At 57.1% G+C, this 15566-nt stretch overlaps 1 protein-coding gene across 1 annotated transcript; it reads left to right on the forward strand.

The window, feature by feature from the left end:
• Positions 1–13172: 13172 nt before the first annotated feature.
• On the forward strand, positions 13173–14206 carry SMIM32 (small integral membrane protein 32; the record flags this gene model as incomplete). The annotated part of the gene is made up of 1 exon (XM_080804571.1): positions 13173–14206. The coding sequence occupies one exon, from the start codon at positions 13173–13175 to the stop codon at positions 13482–13484; it is 312 nt and encodes a 103-aa protein (XP_080660697.1). The 3' UTR covers positions 13485–14206.
• Between the last annotated feature and the right edge of the window lie 1360 nt (positions 14207–15566).

Below are 15566 nucleotides of genomic sequence, written 5' to 3' on the forward strand. Positions count from 1 at the left end.
TCAGCAAGCCTGGCACCAGAAGATGCTTGATAGGCACATGTCCCCCTGGGGCTTGTCTTCTAGGAAGCCGAGGCTGTGTCCTGAAGAAGCGGGGCTACTGAAGGTTTGAGGTCATGCAGGGAGGAACCTGGGAACACGGGAAGCCTCTAGAACGTTGCAGCCTTGCCCAGCTCCTAGCTGAGGGTGGCCACGGGAGACGATGGGAGAAGAGCCACCCAGCAGAAGCCTGTCAACCACAGAATCGTGGGAGGGAATGTTTGGGGGCGGTATATGACCCAAGCTGTAGAGTCACCGAGGGACTGAAGGGCAGTCCAGGAACTTGGCGCATGGCGCACAGCCTGAACACAGCAGAGGACTCTCCTCCATTCGCCCCGGGAGTGGGGCGAGTGCCTTAGCGATGCAACTCCGCTGGTGTTTATCAAGCCACAGGCAGGGTTCCCAGGGACCTAGGCCAGCTTGGCTTCGCCCAGAGAGAAACCCCGTCTCTGTGCACGAACATAAACCCCCAAAACAGGGGCGCCAGGGTGGCTCAGTCCGGTAAGCCTCTGCCTTGGGCTCAGGTCATGATCTCAGCATCCTGGGATCAAGCCCCTGTCTGGCTCTCTGCTCAGCGGGGAATCTGCTTCTCTCTCTCCTTCTGCCTCTCCCCCTTCTCCTGCTCTCTCTCAAATAAATAAGTAAAATCTTGGGGGGGGGGGGAGAAAGAAAGCCCCAAAGCATCGCTGGCCTCTTGGGAGAAGGATGCTGCCGGTGGACGCAGCCATCCCCTCAGCACATGCATGGCCGGGCATGGAGCACGGAAAGAAGACTGCGGACTCCGGGACGCTGGCAGGCTGCAGGCTCACGGGAGAGAAAGGCGGTGAGCCCAGCAACAGTTAAGTGGATCAGTGAGGTTTTAATAAGACCGGTGGACGGCACGGAGGTGATGTCACAAAGCCGTCAGTGAATCACTGCCCCACGGACAATGAGAACACGCCCTTAGGTCCCCAAGCTTACAGGTGCAAGAGTGCTTTCGTGTCCCTGACCTCTTTGAGTTGAAACAACAACCCAGCGAAGCAGGCAGAGCAGCATTCATTACCACTTTTGCAAAGAAAGAATTTAAGTAGCACTGGGGGGGACCCGTCCAGTAGAACCCTCGTGAACTAGAAGTTCAAGCCCTGGGCCCCCAAGTCCCATGAACAGGCCGAGGCCCAGGTGGGTGTGGTGAACACAGCTGAATGGGAAGACCGCCCTCCGGCTGGACACCAGGTGTGGGAGCACTACCCTGGGAGAAGACCTGCTGAGGATTTCTCACTGTGATCCTAGCACCTCCTGCCCGGGGAGGGCACTTGTCCTCCTGCCCTGGAACGCTCGGTAATAATGCAGATCTACAGACTGGGACTGGGGCCACGGAATCAGTATTTAAGTAGCTCCCAGGTGACTCCCGTGGTCAACCATATTTGAACACTCTTGCCCCAGAGGTCCCTTTGCTACATGGTAGGGTTATCAGGTTACTTGACTGGTAAGAGCGGAAATGGGACTGGGGCTCCACGATCCAGGGGTCAAGCTAACTCTCTGGTCTCCACCCAGGAGGTGGGACTGTTCCGCTTTGGGAAGGCTCTCTAAGATCCGAGCACGCAGGGAAGATGGAGGATAAAGCACTGGAGAAGAAAATGGTGGGTAAGCAATTCAGTCCCGCTCTACCCTGTACTGCATATCAGCTAGTAAACACCATCATTGTGAAGCAGATCACAGTAAAGGGACAGGAAACACGAACACGGGTCTGGGGTAATAACGTTCTCTAGAACATTGTCTCCTGTTTCCTGGAGGTGAGGCAATGTCATTCTTACACCAGGCCATGGGCTCAGTCCCTGCCCACTCCGTCCTGGGGTCTCGGGACTCACTGGAAGTCAGAGAGCAGAGCCGTCAGGCGGACAGCCTGCCGGAGTGGGACAGCATGCTTCTTGGACATCCTGGCCTTAGACCTCCTCGGGGGCCTGCTCATCCCCCATGTGGGCAGGTTCTGGAGATGGAGACAGAGACGCAGGAAGAAAGCTCCCAGCAGGCTGAGCAAGTGCGTACGGGCACCCTCTCCTCTTGCCATCACAACCAGGGTCCTCGTATTTGGGACCCCTCTCTTACTTCTGTCACCCATTCCTTCTCTTCAGGGTGGAACCGCGGCCACTTCTGATCTGTATGAGGAGGGAGTGTGCTCTTGAAGTGTGCTCCCAGCTGGAGCTAGAATTTGCTCCTTAATGATCAGTGTGGTGCCCACTCAGCTCGCCAAGGCCCCTCCCGCCCCTGTTCTAATCTTGCCCTGGCCTTCTCAGGTGGGGACTCCAGAAAGGGGTCCGGCGGGTCTGCCATCTTTTTCCTTTCTTTCCGAATGGCCTTAACAGACCCCAAGGTGGGCCTTGTCTTCCTCATGATTCAGACTGAGGCTCTGCTCAGGGGCTCAGAGAAGCAGACTCCCAGAAAGGACACGATCTGGGGCACTTGGATAGTGGAAAGGCGCAGCCTACACATTTTCCAGCTCAGCAGAGCCCAGCCAGGACCCTCCTGCCTGTTGAGGAGGAGACATTCTCCCTGAAGCCAAAAATGGCTAGTGTCTCTCCCCCCCCCCCCACCCCGGGCTGTCTTCTCCAGTGAGTGCAGAGAGGATGGAAAAGTGTCTCTGGTGACATCATTGTCCATGTCATTGTGAATCTGAGCTTTGGACGCCAGGAATCCCGGTGGGGCTCACTCCCTTTCTCTCTCTGGGGCCCAGCCCCACCTCCAGCCCGCCCCTGCAGGGCTGGGGAGAAGGGGGGCCTCTGAGGGGCTGAGGGAAGCATGAGGAGCCCAGAGAGGGGCAGAGAAATAAAAGAGCAAATTACTTCCACTGTTTTACGTCATTTTTTAAAAAATATTATTCTCATTATAAAAGTAAATGGTAGTCACTGGAGAAATTTGCAAACACCTCAGCACTCAGAAGCAAATGAAAATTGTCTTTAATCCCACTGCACAGAGATCCTTCCTGGGGCTATCTCTGGTTTTCTTGGCATATTTATATGAATGTAAATTCACAGACTCAAGTAGCTCAAGGATAGTGCCATTATTTTTCCATTAGCCAATCTCCATGAGGAGCGCCCCTACTACTCCCCTGCCCACACCCACGCTCCTGGCACTGTGCTAAATTCTGCGGGTTGCCAGTGGGTGGGTGGTCTTCCCTCTCTGTGCTGGTGTCCACCAAGCACCTGCCGTCCTATCTGCTTCCTAGTCCTGGAGGGTGCTGTTACCTGGGTCCCAATTCCCATCCAAAAGACACCCACTGACACCTCCCCTCCACTTGCATGCTTGGAGCACTGGCTCAGAAGCTCTTCTGATTCCAAAGCATTTCGGAGCTGGAGGAAGCTAGCTGTGGCCCTTCACACTTGCACGGGCCGGCTTGCAGGAATCACTCTGTCTTCTCACACCCCGTCCAGCTGGCGGAACCACCCATCATCCGGAGGCTCCTGCCTGCCTGGGGCTCTAAGCAAGACTGGTATTGATTATCTCCCACACCCTGATCCCTAGAACTATCCATGTTTCTGCCGGCCCTCTCAAGGCAGAGAGGTCTCCTTGCATCCCAGGCCACTTCACACATCACCCTGCCCTGAGAGCAGGAAGGTCTCCTGGAATGTCAGGGATGGGAAAATTTGCCCCGACACAGGGCTACCATAGACCCTGCTGAGTGGGGAGGACACAACAGGCTAACACCAGCCCTGCCAAGGAGACAGGCACCTTTTCTGATGCCCCAAAGGTGCTGCACATGTCAGGCACAGCCCTGCCCTTACTCAGCATGCCTTGTTCCACTCCCTACACCCAGACTTGGGAGACTCAAAAGCCAGTCATCTGACTCTTGTGTGAATGAGTCCTGCATGGCTGTCCCTTCCCAGAGGGAGTTAATGTGGGGCTTTGTGACTGTTGTCTGTCTGTAAGGAAGCATCATGGGTGCCCGGAGCCGCCTGACAGTATCTCTCTCTCCTCTCTCTCACACATACACATGCACACGCACATGCACACGCACATGCACACACACTCCCAGCTCCAAGGCTGGATTTGAATCTTTGGGTCTGGGGCCAGAAGGTAAATTTAAAAAGCTCCCTCAGGTGGGCCTGCAGGGGGTGGGGGAGAAGAGGTACCATGAGGAGAAACTGAGACCCAGTTCCTGGAGCACCCCTGCCCCACAGCTCTCAGCTCCCTTTGGGGCAGGGGCAGGGTGGGGTGCAGGCCATTGCCTTCCTTGCCTAGGTGGGCGAATTCAGGGCCCAGCTGGGCGATGGTGGAGGTCCTGTCTCAGAATGTTCCTAACACCCCCCAAGCCTCTCCTTTCTCCCCCATTTGGTTCCAGCTGAGATGCTGAGAAAATCCTCACAACACCATTTCCGGGGGAGCAGCATCTTGAAGGCTTTCATAGAGAAGGACCAAACAATTCAAGTCATTCAGCCCACTTCTCCTACCCAGCAGAGCGAGCCCACGGACAGTCTCCTGCGGGGGGCGGGTGGTGCGCAGTCCCTTCCCCAGCAGTGACAGGCGGCGGGGCCCACGCATGCCTCCCTAGAGGACACCTTCCAGGATGGAGACGCCCAAGATTCAGACCTGAAAACCCACCACAGTAGAAGAGCGGGTCGGATTTCTGTGGCCTCAGCACAAAATGGCAATGCTAATGTAGTCTCCAAGTTAGGTTTTAAAATGCCACTTAAAGGACAGCTTCGGTTCTCTCACTTAAAACTTTTTTTTAAATAATCACATTCCCTCATGAATCAGGCCGTGGGCATATCTGTCCTTCCTTCCCTGTCAGGAACTGCCAGAGCAAAAAGGATATTTTCTCAGATTTTTTTTTTTTCCTAACCAGTTGCCGCTTCTTTGGCTGGGAGGCCTTCCCTGCTCCTACCCCACATCCATGGTCCCTCAGGATCTGCCAGGATCCAGCAGCTCCCCTGTGGGGGCAGACGGCACCCCCAGGAGCAGAGATGTTGTAATGACCATGGTGAGGGAAGAGAGAGCCATTCCCCAGACACTGGCCAAGGGGCAGTTTGGGAGCAGGGGTGACTGGCTGTAGAGAGGACCCTACCCAAAATTAAAATTATCAGGACCCCTAACATTTCCGTAGGAAAAAACCAAGTTGTTTAAAACAAACAAACCTTGGGGGGAAAAAAAGAAAACATAATTTCAAACCCTGAAGGTATAGGATCCCAAATTTGGTAAATTTGGATTTTTCTCGCTCCTTCTGGTCAAGGATGGAAACCCTTCCCTCTATTTTAAGTGTAGGTGGGGGGAGGGGCATGAAAATTTAATGTTGTTGGAAGGCTGTCTCTCCTATCCCACCTTCCCATTAACTTAGAAAAGTGACTTGAGTATTTGTGCCCATGAAGACAGGGTCTGCGGAAAGCCCAGGCCAGCTGCCAGGGACGGGGTTTGCAGGCTTAGCCTGGTCTTTGGGGAGGAAGGTGAGTAGGGAAGGGCCAGAACTAATCCCCTAGGATGGAAGTCGGGTTTCTAACTGTCCACCCAGGACTGGGCTCAGGAGCGAAATCTGGAGGCAGATCTCCAGCCTGTGCCTGCTGCAGCTCCCTGACCTGGCCCAGCTCCCCAAACCCAGACTGCTCAGTCTAGAGGCAGCTAAGAGAAGGATGCAGTGATGGCAGGAGCTGGTGATACCCTTTCTTGCTGGTAGGCCCCCAGTCGCAAAGCTTCCCCAGTCCTCCCCATAGGTCGGGCTGCAGGCCACCTGGGCCATTCCCTGTTACTCCCCCACCCCCACAGGTATAGGTCCAGCCACACCTGAACCCTCAGAATGTTGAGCCCAATGGCCCTTCCCAGTCCTTCCTTCAGGGCAGGCCCTCCGCCTCTCCTAGTTCCTACACCTCAGACATCAGGCAGCCCTCACCCAGTTGGAAGCAGAACCAGTCCCTGTTTGTCTGTTCTTGGGAATGTTCAGCCTCACCGATCTCCATCAGCAAGCATGGAAACACCCCTTCCCACTGCCTCAAAACATGCTGGAGCCTGCGTCTCACTTATCAAGGCCTCAAAGGTGCTGCCTCTACTGGCCAGGCCTTCATCTGAGCGCTAAAGGACTCTAGGTAGAAACAGTAATAGAGGCTGATAAACAGGACTGTTCTAGAACAACCCACCAGGCTGAAGGGAGGAACCTAATGTGAGCCCAGATGCTGATGTCACACGTTCTGACCTTTCGGCCATCGGTGTCATGTCACATATTCCCAGCAGGGGATGGGAGAAGAGGAGAATTCTAAGCTGCTACTACTTGTGTACAGGATGGCCTGTATTTCCTTCTTTACCCTTGTCTCTGTTTTCCAGATAATGGCCAAATACTATTCTTAAAACCAGCATAAAAAGAAGAGGAAATGAGTTTTACTTTAAGAAGGTCAGTGGGAGCCACTGGACATCGTTGACTCGGGCAGTGACCTGAAGGTGATCTGGGCTCGTGCCGGCCAGGGAGCGTTCCCAGGAAGGATGGAGGTGGATTTACTGTAAGGTCAACCAAGCTTGAGCTTCTGGGTCTCAGCTCATGTTGCCCTGGTCTGGCATTTTTGTATAATTTGCAAAGGTAAGGCATTTTATTGGGTGAAACTACTGTCTTCCCCCCAGGAAGGTCATTCGCAGGAACATGCCAGCACCCGCTCTCTGGGCTCCCTGGTTCCAGGACATGGAGGTGCAGGGTCAGGCGTGGGGGACCCCCTGCTGGGGTGTTCCTGAACCCCTGGTAGCAGGCAATGTGGCTACTTGGAAGGGAACTGAGGAAGCATGGGGCACCAGAAGCCCGTCTGGACTGTTCTCCCACATTTTGGATCTTTGTCAGCTTTTTAAAATCTGTAATTTATTTTGATTCTGTTTCTCTTTCTAGATAAATACTCCCTGGAAAACCTCATCTTGTGGTGTTATTCTCCAAGAGGTCCCCTAGGATGCACAAGGGTCGCACCAAACCTCGCTCTCCCCCGAGGATGGGCTGCAGAGGGACGAGGAAGGGCAGGGGGCTGCTGTAATGTCAGAGTCTGGCAGTGGGGCTCTGGCCCCAGGGCAGAAGCAGTCCAGACGGAGGAAATGCCAACAGGGAGGACAGAGAGAGAGAAGACCCAGACACATCACACAGCCCAGGGCCACAGACACAAGGCGCTGGCGGGGCGGGGTGGGTGGCTGTTGGGCGCAGGAGACCCTGGACTCTGACCTTGGCCCAGACTCATCTACCAAAACCCAAGGGTCTCTCAGCCTTCTCAGCCTTGGGAGACACTGAACGTGAGGCATGCAGTCTAAACCAGCTGTCAACACTAGGAGGCCGCCTGGGTCACACCAACCCAGGAAAGAGGAAGGGTGAGCTCCGGAGCCAAGACTAGCAGAGGAGGCTTCTGAGGAGAGGTGAGTCTTGCTGGGACTCACAAAGCCCTGGCACTGCCCCTGCCTCCTGGCCTCCACAGCCCTCTGCAAAAGGCCTCCAGCCCAGCCCAGCCCAGGCTGTGGAAAAGGGACCCTACTCTTGGCCACCCACCGAGCCCGACCTGCCCATGGCCGCACACATCGTGCTTGGCAGGCGACCCCTGGCCTGGCCAAGGCAGTTTGAGCTGGAGGCTCTCCCTGCCAAGTCCTTCCTTCCCCTCTGTTCTCACGATCCCCAGGCTGCACCGTGATCCGGAAGCCCTCCTGCCTGCCTCTCCTCCTGCACCTTTGGTCTGCCACAGGCATTTCCGCCAGTTCATCTCTGGCTTGTGCTTTGTGGTGGACCCGAACTGACACAGGGCCCAGCTGGGTTTTGCTTCGTGCCATAAGCAGAATAATTAAAGGAGATTAGAAGCCAAGAATTCTTGCATCATGGGATTCAGTGATGCTTCACGCTTTACCAGTGGGCTCTCTGAGGTTTGACTGCATCTCACCTGAAGGAAGTGTACTCAGTCCTTGGAAATACAGACCTAGGAGAGAACCACCTCTTCCCGAATGAGTTCTTGTGCCCTGGCATCACCACCAAGTTCCAGACCTTTCCGTGAAGGAGTTCTCCCTCAGTGCTGCACATGGGACATGTTGGGGGGAGGGAGGGGGGGCTCCTAATTGGCTGAACAGACCGTCTGCCTCACCTTGCCTCCTGTCTCTACTTCTGGGCCTGAGACAGCCCCTCCAGTGCCTGATCTCTCCCTAAGTGTAACCTCACGAGCCAGCACCCCCACCCTTGGAAATACAAGGGCAAGACCAGAGGACCCAGCCAGACTCCCAGGTGCTCCTGAGCCTGATTAGTGACTCCCAGCACTAGCCCTGTCCCAAGCCTTGCTGCTCCTTTTGGCACATGTTGGCTCTGTCCCAGCTTTGGCCTCTTTCCCACTCTTGGCCAGAATGATGGCCTAATCCTTAGTATTTGGCGACCCCACTCATGACTCCACACCACCCACAGTGGTTGGGCCCAGGCAGCAGGGGGAGTGCAAGCTTCACCATCGTGCAAACCTCTGTCCTTTCCAGAAAAGGCTCGGTCATCCAGCTCAGGGGGCGGCAACCGCTCCCATCATTCTCAGCAGCCTTGGGAGTTTTGTGTCTCTGGAGCCTGCTTAGTTAGGGACTCAGAGAGGCAGCTGAGGTCACATGTTGTTGGAACCAAAGAGAAGTCTCGCTAAGCAGTGAGACTTTGTCCAAAAACTGGTACACCCAGGGTCATCCCATCACCAGAGTCAGAGCCACCCACCACCTGCAGACCAAGTGTATGTACACCTGCTTCCAGGTGTCTCCAGACCCAGCCTCTGCCAGGCCCATGAATCTTGTCACTGACTCTCTCCATCCCACCGTCTGATCCCGCAAGAGAAGCTGCAGGCCCGTGGCATCAGAGGACAGAGGTGGAGACACCCTTTCTGGGAGAAGGGTGTCCGGGAGCATTCTCCTTACTGCTGGCCTCATGCTCATACCTCATCCTTTCCCCAGGTATCCTGCACCAGGGACCAAGCTGCAGTCCCTCACATGATCTGGCCTGACCACCCCCCAAGCCCACAACTGCTTGTTTCCCTCTTGGAAAAATACTGCATTTCAGAGCCGGGCTTAGCCTACTTGCCATTTAGTTCTTAAAAATGGTCATTCTAAAATGCAACCTTAAGCCACTGTGGTTGCTGAAGCCATCTGTAAAAACAAACAAACAAACAAACAACAGCAAAAACAAAAACCAACCACTAAACCACTGCCAGGGGCCATGGTTAAAATGAAGAGGTCAGCAAGCCAGGGCATCAATGGCATTCACAGAGGAGCCGGCCACAGCAATCACAGCACACAACACACACGGAAAACCACTCCAGCGGCAGTGAACCCCCGGACCGCAACATTTCACCCTTGACCTGCACCCCGGCCTCGGGGAGCAGTTTAATAATAATTCCCCTTGCTTGCAGGAGAAACAGAAATAGCTTCACCCAGCTCCACAGGCCGTGCACAGCACAATTTATGGAATCCGAGTCTCCCCAGTTTCCATTAAGCAGCTGCCAAATGGCCGGAGCATGGCAGGAGAGGCCCCCTCGCCTGGCCTGCCTTTCCCTCCACAGACAGGCCGGGGAAGGGAGCAGGGCACGTGGCTCAGCAACCACGTAATGGGGAAGAGGGCGCTCTGGGGTCCTGGCCCTGTGACCCCTGTCTGTCAAAGCCAACTCAGAGCCCCTTTATAATCTTTTCCAAGACTTAAGTGTACGAGTACACAAAGCTCCCTTAATGGAAGGTCGCTCTGGCTTGTGTAACAAGCTGTGTAAACTTCATCTCTGCATTCACTCAGCACCGGCCTTGTTTACTTTCCTCCCCGGGGACGTTTCGGGGGGAACGTGACTGCCCTCCCAGGGCTCCGAACATCTTTCAGAAAAGAAACAGTGCCCTCCCCACTTCGAGACCAAAAGACCCCCAAAAAAGGGCAAGATACCTTCTCCAACTTGACCACAATGCCAGGCGGTCAGCCCACATGCCGTTTGCTGAGCTCCTCGTGAGAAGCAGCAGCTGGAGACGGAGTGGGCAAGTACAGGCTGCACAACCTTGGTTCCCTTGCATGCTGACCCAGCTGTGTGGGCCTTGGCAAGTGACACCACTTCGAGAGGCGGCAGCTTCCTCCTTGGGGAAAGGGAGGACACAGCAGGGCCTATCTCCCAGGCCCCTGTGAGGAGAAAGACCATGTGCTGAGGCTCAGGCTGGAGCTTGGCCTGGGGGAAGAGGCCCGTCAGTGGCAGCTACCAGCGCTGCTCTGCCCCTAGAGGTGGTCATGGTCGTGGTGAAGGGCATGGCCTCTGGAGCCTCTGGAACCTGCCTAGGTTCCAGCCTCAGTTCCACCTCTCACAGGCTCTAAGCCCTTGCGTGGGTCACTTCTGCAAAAGGCACTCTGACACTGAAGAGCTCCAACTACAGGGGAGGAATGAGAGCGCCACAGACCCCAGGTTTAGAGAATTCCCCACCCCTGTTCATGAGCAAGGGCACTGCTGGGACCCTGTGTTCCCACCAAAACCTTTACAGACTCCCCTGCTCTGTGCCCACTTCCTGGATGTTTCCAGAGCAGGACAAGAAATCACTTACCATAATCCCTCATTTTATAGCCCAAGGGGCTGGAGCTCGCCCTAGACTGCATGGAGGACCTCCCAGCTAGTTGTCCCGGCTTCCTGCCATCGCTTTGTGTCTTGTCTGATGCTATGGGTCGGTCAGAGATGAAGTAGAGCAAGCAGGGCCATGTTACTCCCCACACAGAGCAAAGAGGAAATCCCAGGCAAAATCCCAAACCCAGATACTCAAGCACTACCTTTCGAGCCTCACTAAGAGCCAGGGAACCAAAACAGCAGGGACTCCACCTGGACAACATCTCTTCTAATCACTCCACGTGCTAACCCTCCCCAACTCCAGGTGTCCCTGAGGAAGCCGGCTCTGATTTCACATCCTGGCCCCTGGGATCCTGCTGGCTCAGAAAAATGCTGTCCAAAATAGGTCAGGCCTTCAGAGAAAGGGACCACCTCCCCCCATTCGAGCCGCAACCCCTCCTCTCACCCCTCCCCACCCCTGGCCATGGCTAGCGCATCACTCTTGTGTGCTGGCTGTTGGCTTAAGCATCAGCCAGGCCTCAGCGCCCAGCAACCTATGCCCCAGGAGCACCTTGGGCAGCTCGCCAGAACCAAGGTGGGGAAATAAACTGGCCATCCTGCCAGGTCCTGCTGTCCACACCACCCACACACAGCCATGTTCTCCCCAGGGAGGCCCCCCTCAGCCCCTCTGCGTGACCAAGAGGAAAGCCCCTCTGAGGGCCTGCAGAGCCAGAGGCCTCACTCGGCAAGCAGTCGAACACTCTGGAGAGTCAGGCCTTGGACCCTGACTTCAATGTCAGACAAAGGGGTTGCAGAGGTGTTTCTCCCAGGCTGAGATGGGATTTGTGGGAACGAGCTCTGACCAGGATCGGTCTTGCCCACCCTGGTTGTTCATGTTAGGCTTGTGGCCAGGTGTGGTGAGGGCAAGGGGAAGAACTAGCTTATATATCTCCCCCTGCTCACACAGCCAGGGCTCACCCAACCCTCCCCATGCGCTGCACCCCAGGATGGGATGAGAGACACAGCTTCGAACGTGGCTGACCTGTGGGGATCTCAGGCAAGTAACCCGGCAACAGAACTGAGACGACAGTGAGGGGTGAGATATCTAGGGTGCAAAGTGGGAGGAGGTACGTTCAGCACTGCCTACACATGTGAAGGACCACAAAGGCGAGGGCCTCCATGGTTTCCTGCCCTGGGCTTCTCAGCCGCCGCCCACCCCCCCCAGCTGGGGCCAGTCAGACAGTGATGGTCCCTGGCGGTCAGTGATTCCGGAGAGGTGCAGGGGCTATGGCAGACCAGGCAGCAGTTCCTAGTCTCGTCTGGGGAGCTTCCACAGTTTCTCCAACAAAGGGAGGAATGCAGACTAGGAGAACCCCTTAGTTCCATTGACTTAGCTCACCCGTGTTCTGGCCGCCTAGCCTTTGCCAGGGCTGGCAAGGTCAGGCGGGCCATCACAACCCTCACACCCTCCTCCTGCTCCCTGTGCCAGAGAGGACCAGGCAAGGGGAGCTGAGCAAGAGAGCTCACAGAGTGGGGGAGCACATGGGCCCTCAAGGCACAGCTACAGAAGGGCCTGGGCCCAGGGCACTGTCCCAGCTTGTCCAGGAGCGCCTCTGCCACTGGCCCAGCCTCCCCTGGAGGCCATGCGCCCTGCCTGCACTACCCAGCAGCCAGTGGGGCTCCTCGCCAACTGGGCTCCACCCGGAGGAAGACTATCAAGGAGAGGAATGGAAGCAGGTGTCCACGTCAGGCTGAGCCTTGCCTCTGAGTCCGTCTGCTGTCCACTACTGTCTGTTTTGCCTGCGTCTCTGATCATAGGTCTGTAACCATTTCTTTGTCCGTCAGTCTTCTGTGACCCTGTTCTTCCTCCCTCCCATTCTCTCTGTGTCTCTCTGGCCCTAAGTGATGTGAGGCCAGGCCAGGGCAGTCGCAGCGTGTCCTCTCTCGCCCCATTGGTTGGCAGCCGCTCCCCGGGGGCAGCAGCTGTCAGTCCCGCCCCCCCCGACCCCCCGCCCCCCCTGCCGGGGACCTGAGCGCGCTCCGAGCCGCCTCGGAGCGCAGTCTCCTGCTCAAGACAGGAGCGCAGCAGGAAAAGAGAGTGCGGACAGGCTCGCCGCACACCAGGCATCTGAACAGGGACTCGCGGCTGCAGGACTGCCCGCTCCGAGACGCAACGGCCGCGGCGGCGCCGAAGAACTCCCGGCCGCCCGCCCTCGGTGCACCTGGCGTCCGGGCGCTGAGCAGGCACCCTAACTGCGGCCGCACTCGCCGGGCACCTCTCGCCGCCGCTGCAGCCTAGGGAAGCCCCGAGCCCGGAGCTGACCGGAGCGGGGGGCCGGAGCCCAGAGAGCGACTCCAAACCCGCGAGCCGGGTGACTGGCAGCGCGGGGGGCGACGGCAAGACCCAGGGAAAGACCGAGAGTTAAGCGCGCGGGGCCGTCCAGCTCCGATCCCCGGGGCCCGCCGCCCCGCGGGGACAGCAGCTGAGCGCGGAGACGAGGGAGCGACGCGGCCCGGGTTGACCCGAAGGCACCGGCTCCCGGTCAGGTGCGCGCAGCAGGGCGGGAGGGACGCGCCATGGAGGCGCCCGGCGGTGCTGGTCGGCACGACACCCAGTGAGGCGGTCCGGCCGGGGTCGGCGGCCCGCGGGCCATGTACGGAGACGTGTTCAACGCCACGGCCGGCCCCGAGGCGGCTGGAGGCGGCGCGCTGGCCCTGGCAGCCACGGTCAAGGCAGAGGGCGCTTTGCCGCTGGAGCTGGCCACCGCGCGCGGCATGCGGGACGGCGCGGCCACAAAGCCCGACCTGCCCACCTACCTGCTGCTCTTCTTCCTGCTGCTGCTGTCCGTGGCGCTCGTCGTCCTCTTCATCGGCTGCCAGCTGCGCCACTCGGCCTTCGCCGCCCTGCCCCACGACCGTTCGCTGCGCGACGCCCGCGCGCCCTGGAAGTCGCGGCCGGTGTAGCGGCGGGGGGAGCCGGGGCCGCCAGACGCAGTGCCCCCGTCTCACCGCCGGCCGCCGGGAGGAGCCGAGCCGCGCGAGCCCGACGCCGGGGGTCGCTGGCCCCTGGGAACGCCGCGCCCTGACCCAAAGACCTTTTACGACCTCGAGCGGCCACCCGGGCGTAAAGGGAGTCGGAGGCGCTCGCAGGCTGCGCGGGGGCGCGGTCCTAGCGGCCGCAGGCACCACGGTTTCCATCCCCTGGCGGAGTCTTGCTTCTCCGCTCCCCGCTCCACCACCGGACAGCGGGTCTAGGAGGGGTGCCTTCCTGAAAGACGGAGAGCCAGCCGGGACGCCGAGCCTTCGCCGCCGCCCGCCGCCTCCTTTGCTTTGCACAAGGAAGGGGCAGGCACGGCTCGGCTAGCGCGCAACTAGCCGGGGGCCGCCTCTCCGGACTCCCTGGCCCCGTGGCTGTCTTCCCGTGGCTGCTACTGCCTCTTCCTCGCTTGGAAACCTAGAATCTGAGCGTGAACTCAGCCGAGCTAGGAAATGATCCCTTTGGGGGGCTGTGTTCCCCGGGGGAAACGAGTGGATGCCGAATTTCAGTAGGTCCCGCCTGGGTCCAAGGGCTCCATTTTCTCGGTGGGCACGGGCGGAGGGGAAGCTAGTCTAGAGGCAGCGGGTCGCACCTGCAGCACCCTGTGGTCGGGGATCCGCGTCCCGCACTCTCCAATAAAACCTCACCGAATTCGACCCAGTGCTCAGAACGCTTTGGTCTTTGGTTGCGCCACTTTGGAAAGGGGGATTAGGGCCGGGCAAGCGGGCTGGCGACACTCAAGGGCAATCTGCCTCCTACTTCAACGTGACTCAGGTCAGTTTTAATGATACTTCCTCCTCCCCAGCTTTTCCCCAGCCTCAGTCAGTTCGTGGTTCTGGGAATTGTTTTCAGAGCCGGTCTCAAAGAGGAACGGCTGCCTCATCTGCTAAAAAAAATTCCCTGTGAAGGCTCCATGGAGACCTTCCTACAGGCACTTCCTTCCACCTGGTCCTCTCCTTTGCTCTCAGAGACTCTTGGGCCCGAACTCTCCCAAGAGCCAACTCCGGACCAGAACCATCCGGCGATGGAAGGATCTGCGGGCCCAGGGATGGGATCAGCGGCTCAGCACTTCTTCCCAAAGTAGGCAGAAGCCAGGTCTGGGGAGCGAAGAGGAAGAAAGCAGAGCGTGAATAAAGCCAGCTATGAGGGGATGATTATAGAGAACCTGAGAGGGAATAAATAGAAAGATTTGTGATAACCTTGACCATTTCCCAAGTTAACCCAACTCTAGGGACTGTACTTTACGGGGGTTTAAAATAGTTTCAGGAGTTACCTGGCTCAGTAGGGCACTAGAGCTCAGAGAATGTGTGACTAAAAAACAATCTGGTAGATTATCTAATTTAGTAGTGCCCAACCATCTGTGGGGTCACTGGGGTTTTGAGAATCTGAAGAATGCTAGGATGTTGCATCAGGCAAAAGGCAGACAGCCACACAATTCTGCAAACCTTTTGTAAAGAATGCCTAAGGACCCTTGCTGGGGTGGGGGGTGCGGGTATGAATTGCTGGGGCTGGATGGAATCTTGGGCCAGGTCTCCCCACCCGTGTTTTGCCTCAGCCAGAGAGTGCCCAAGAATCCCTCCTGGACCCTATCCCAGGAAGCAGGACAGATGAGCAGGAGACAAGGTCTCACGGTGGGCTAGATTAACCAGGTCTTGGAAAGCTACCACCAGTGGTGTTCGTTCCATGCTAACGGTGCTAATTCTATGACAACCTCTCAGACGTTTTAGTCGGGTCTTTGGAAACATAGCCAAACCTCTCCAGTTTATAGTAATGGTAACCCAGCTAATCTGTATGACCTTTGGTTGCAGAGAAGATTAAGTGAAATAAATGTAAGGAAATAGGAAGCCCCCCTGGCTAGTGTAATGAGATAGCACTCTGCTGATAAGGGGGACCCTTTTCTGGCCTTGATCTGGGACTGAGAGGAATAGGAGACTATAGAGACAGAGTCCTCCTTGCGCACATCTGCCAGTGGGTAGATCTAAAGGCATAGGTATGTGAAGTAGAGCACA

This window comes from Martes martes (assembly GCF_963455335.1).
Source record: "Martes martes genome assembly, chromosome: 5".
NCBI classification, from domain to species: domain Eukaryota; kingdom Metazoa; phylum Chordata; class Mammalia; order Carnivora; family Mustelidae; genus Martes; species Martes martes.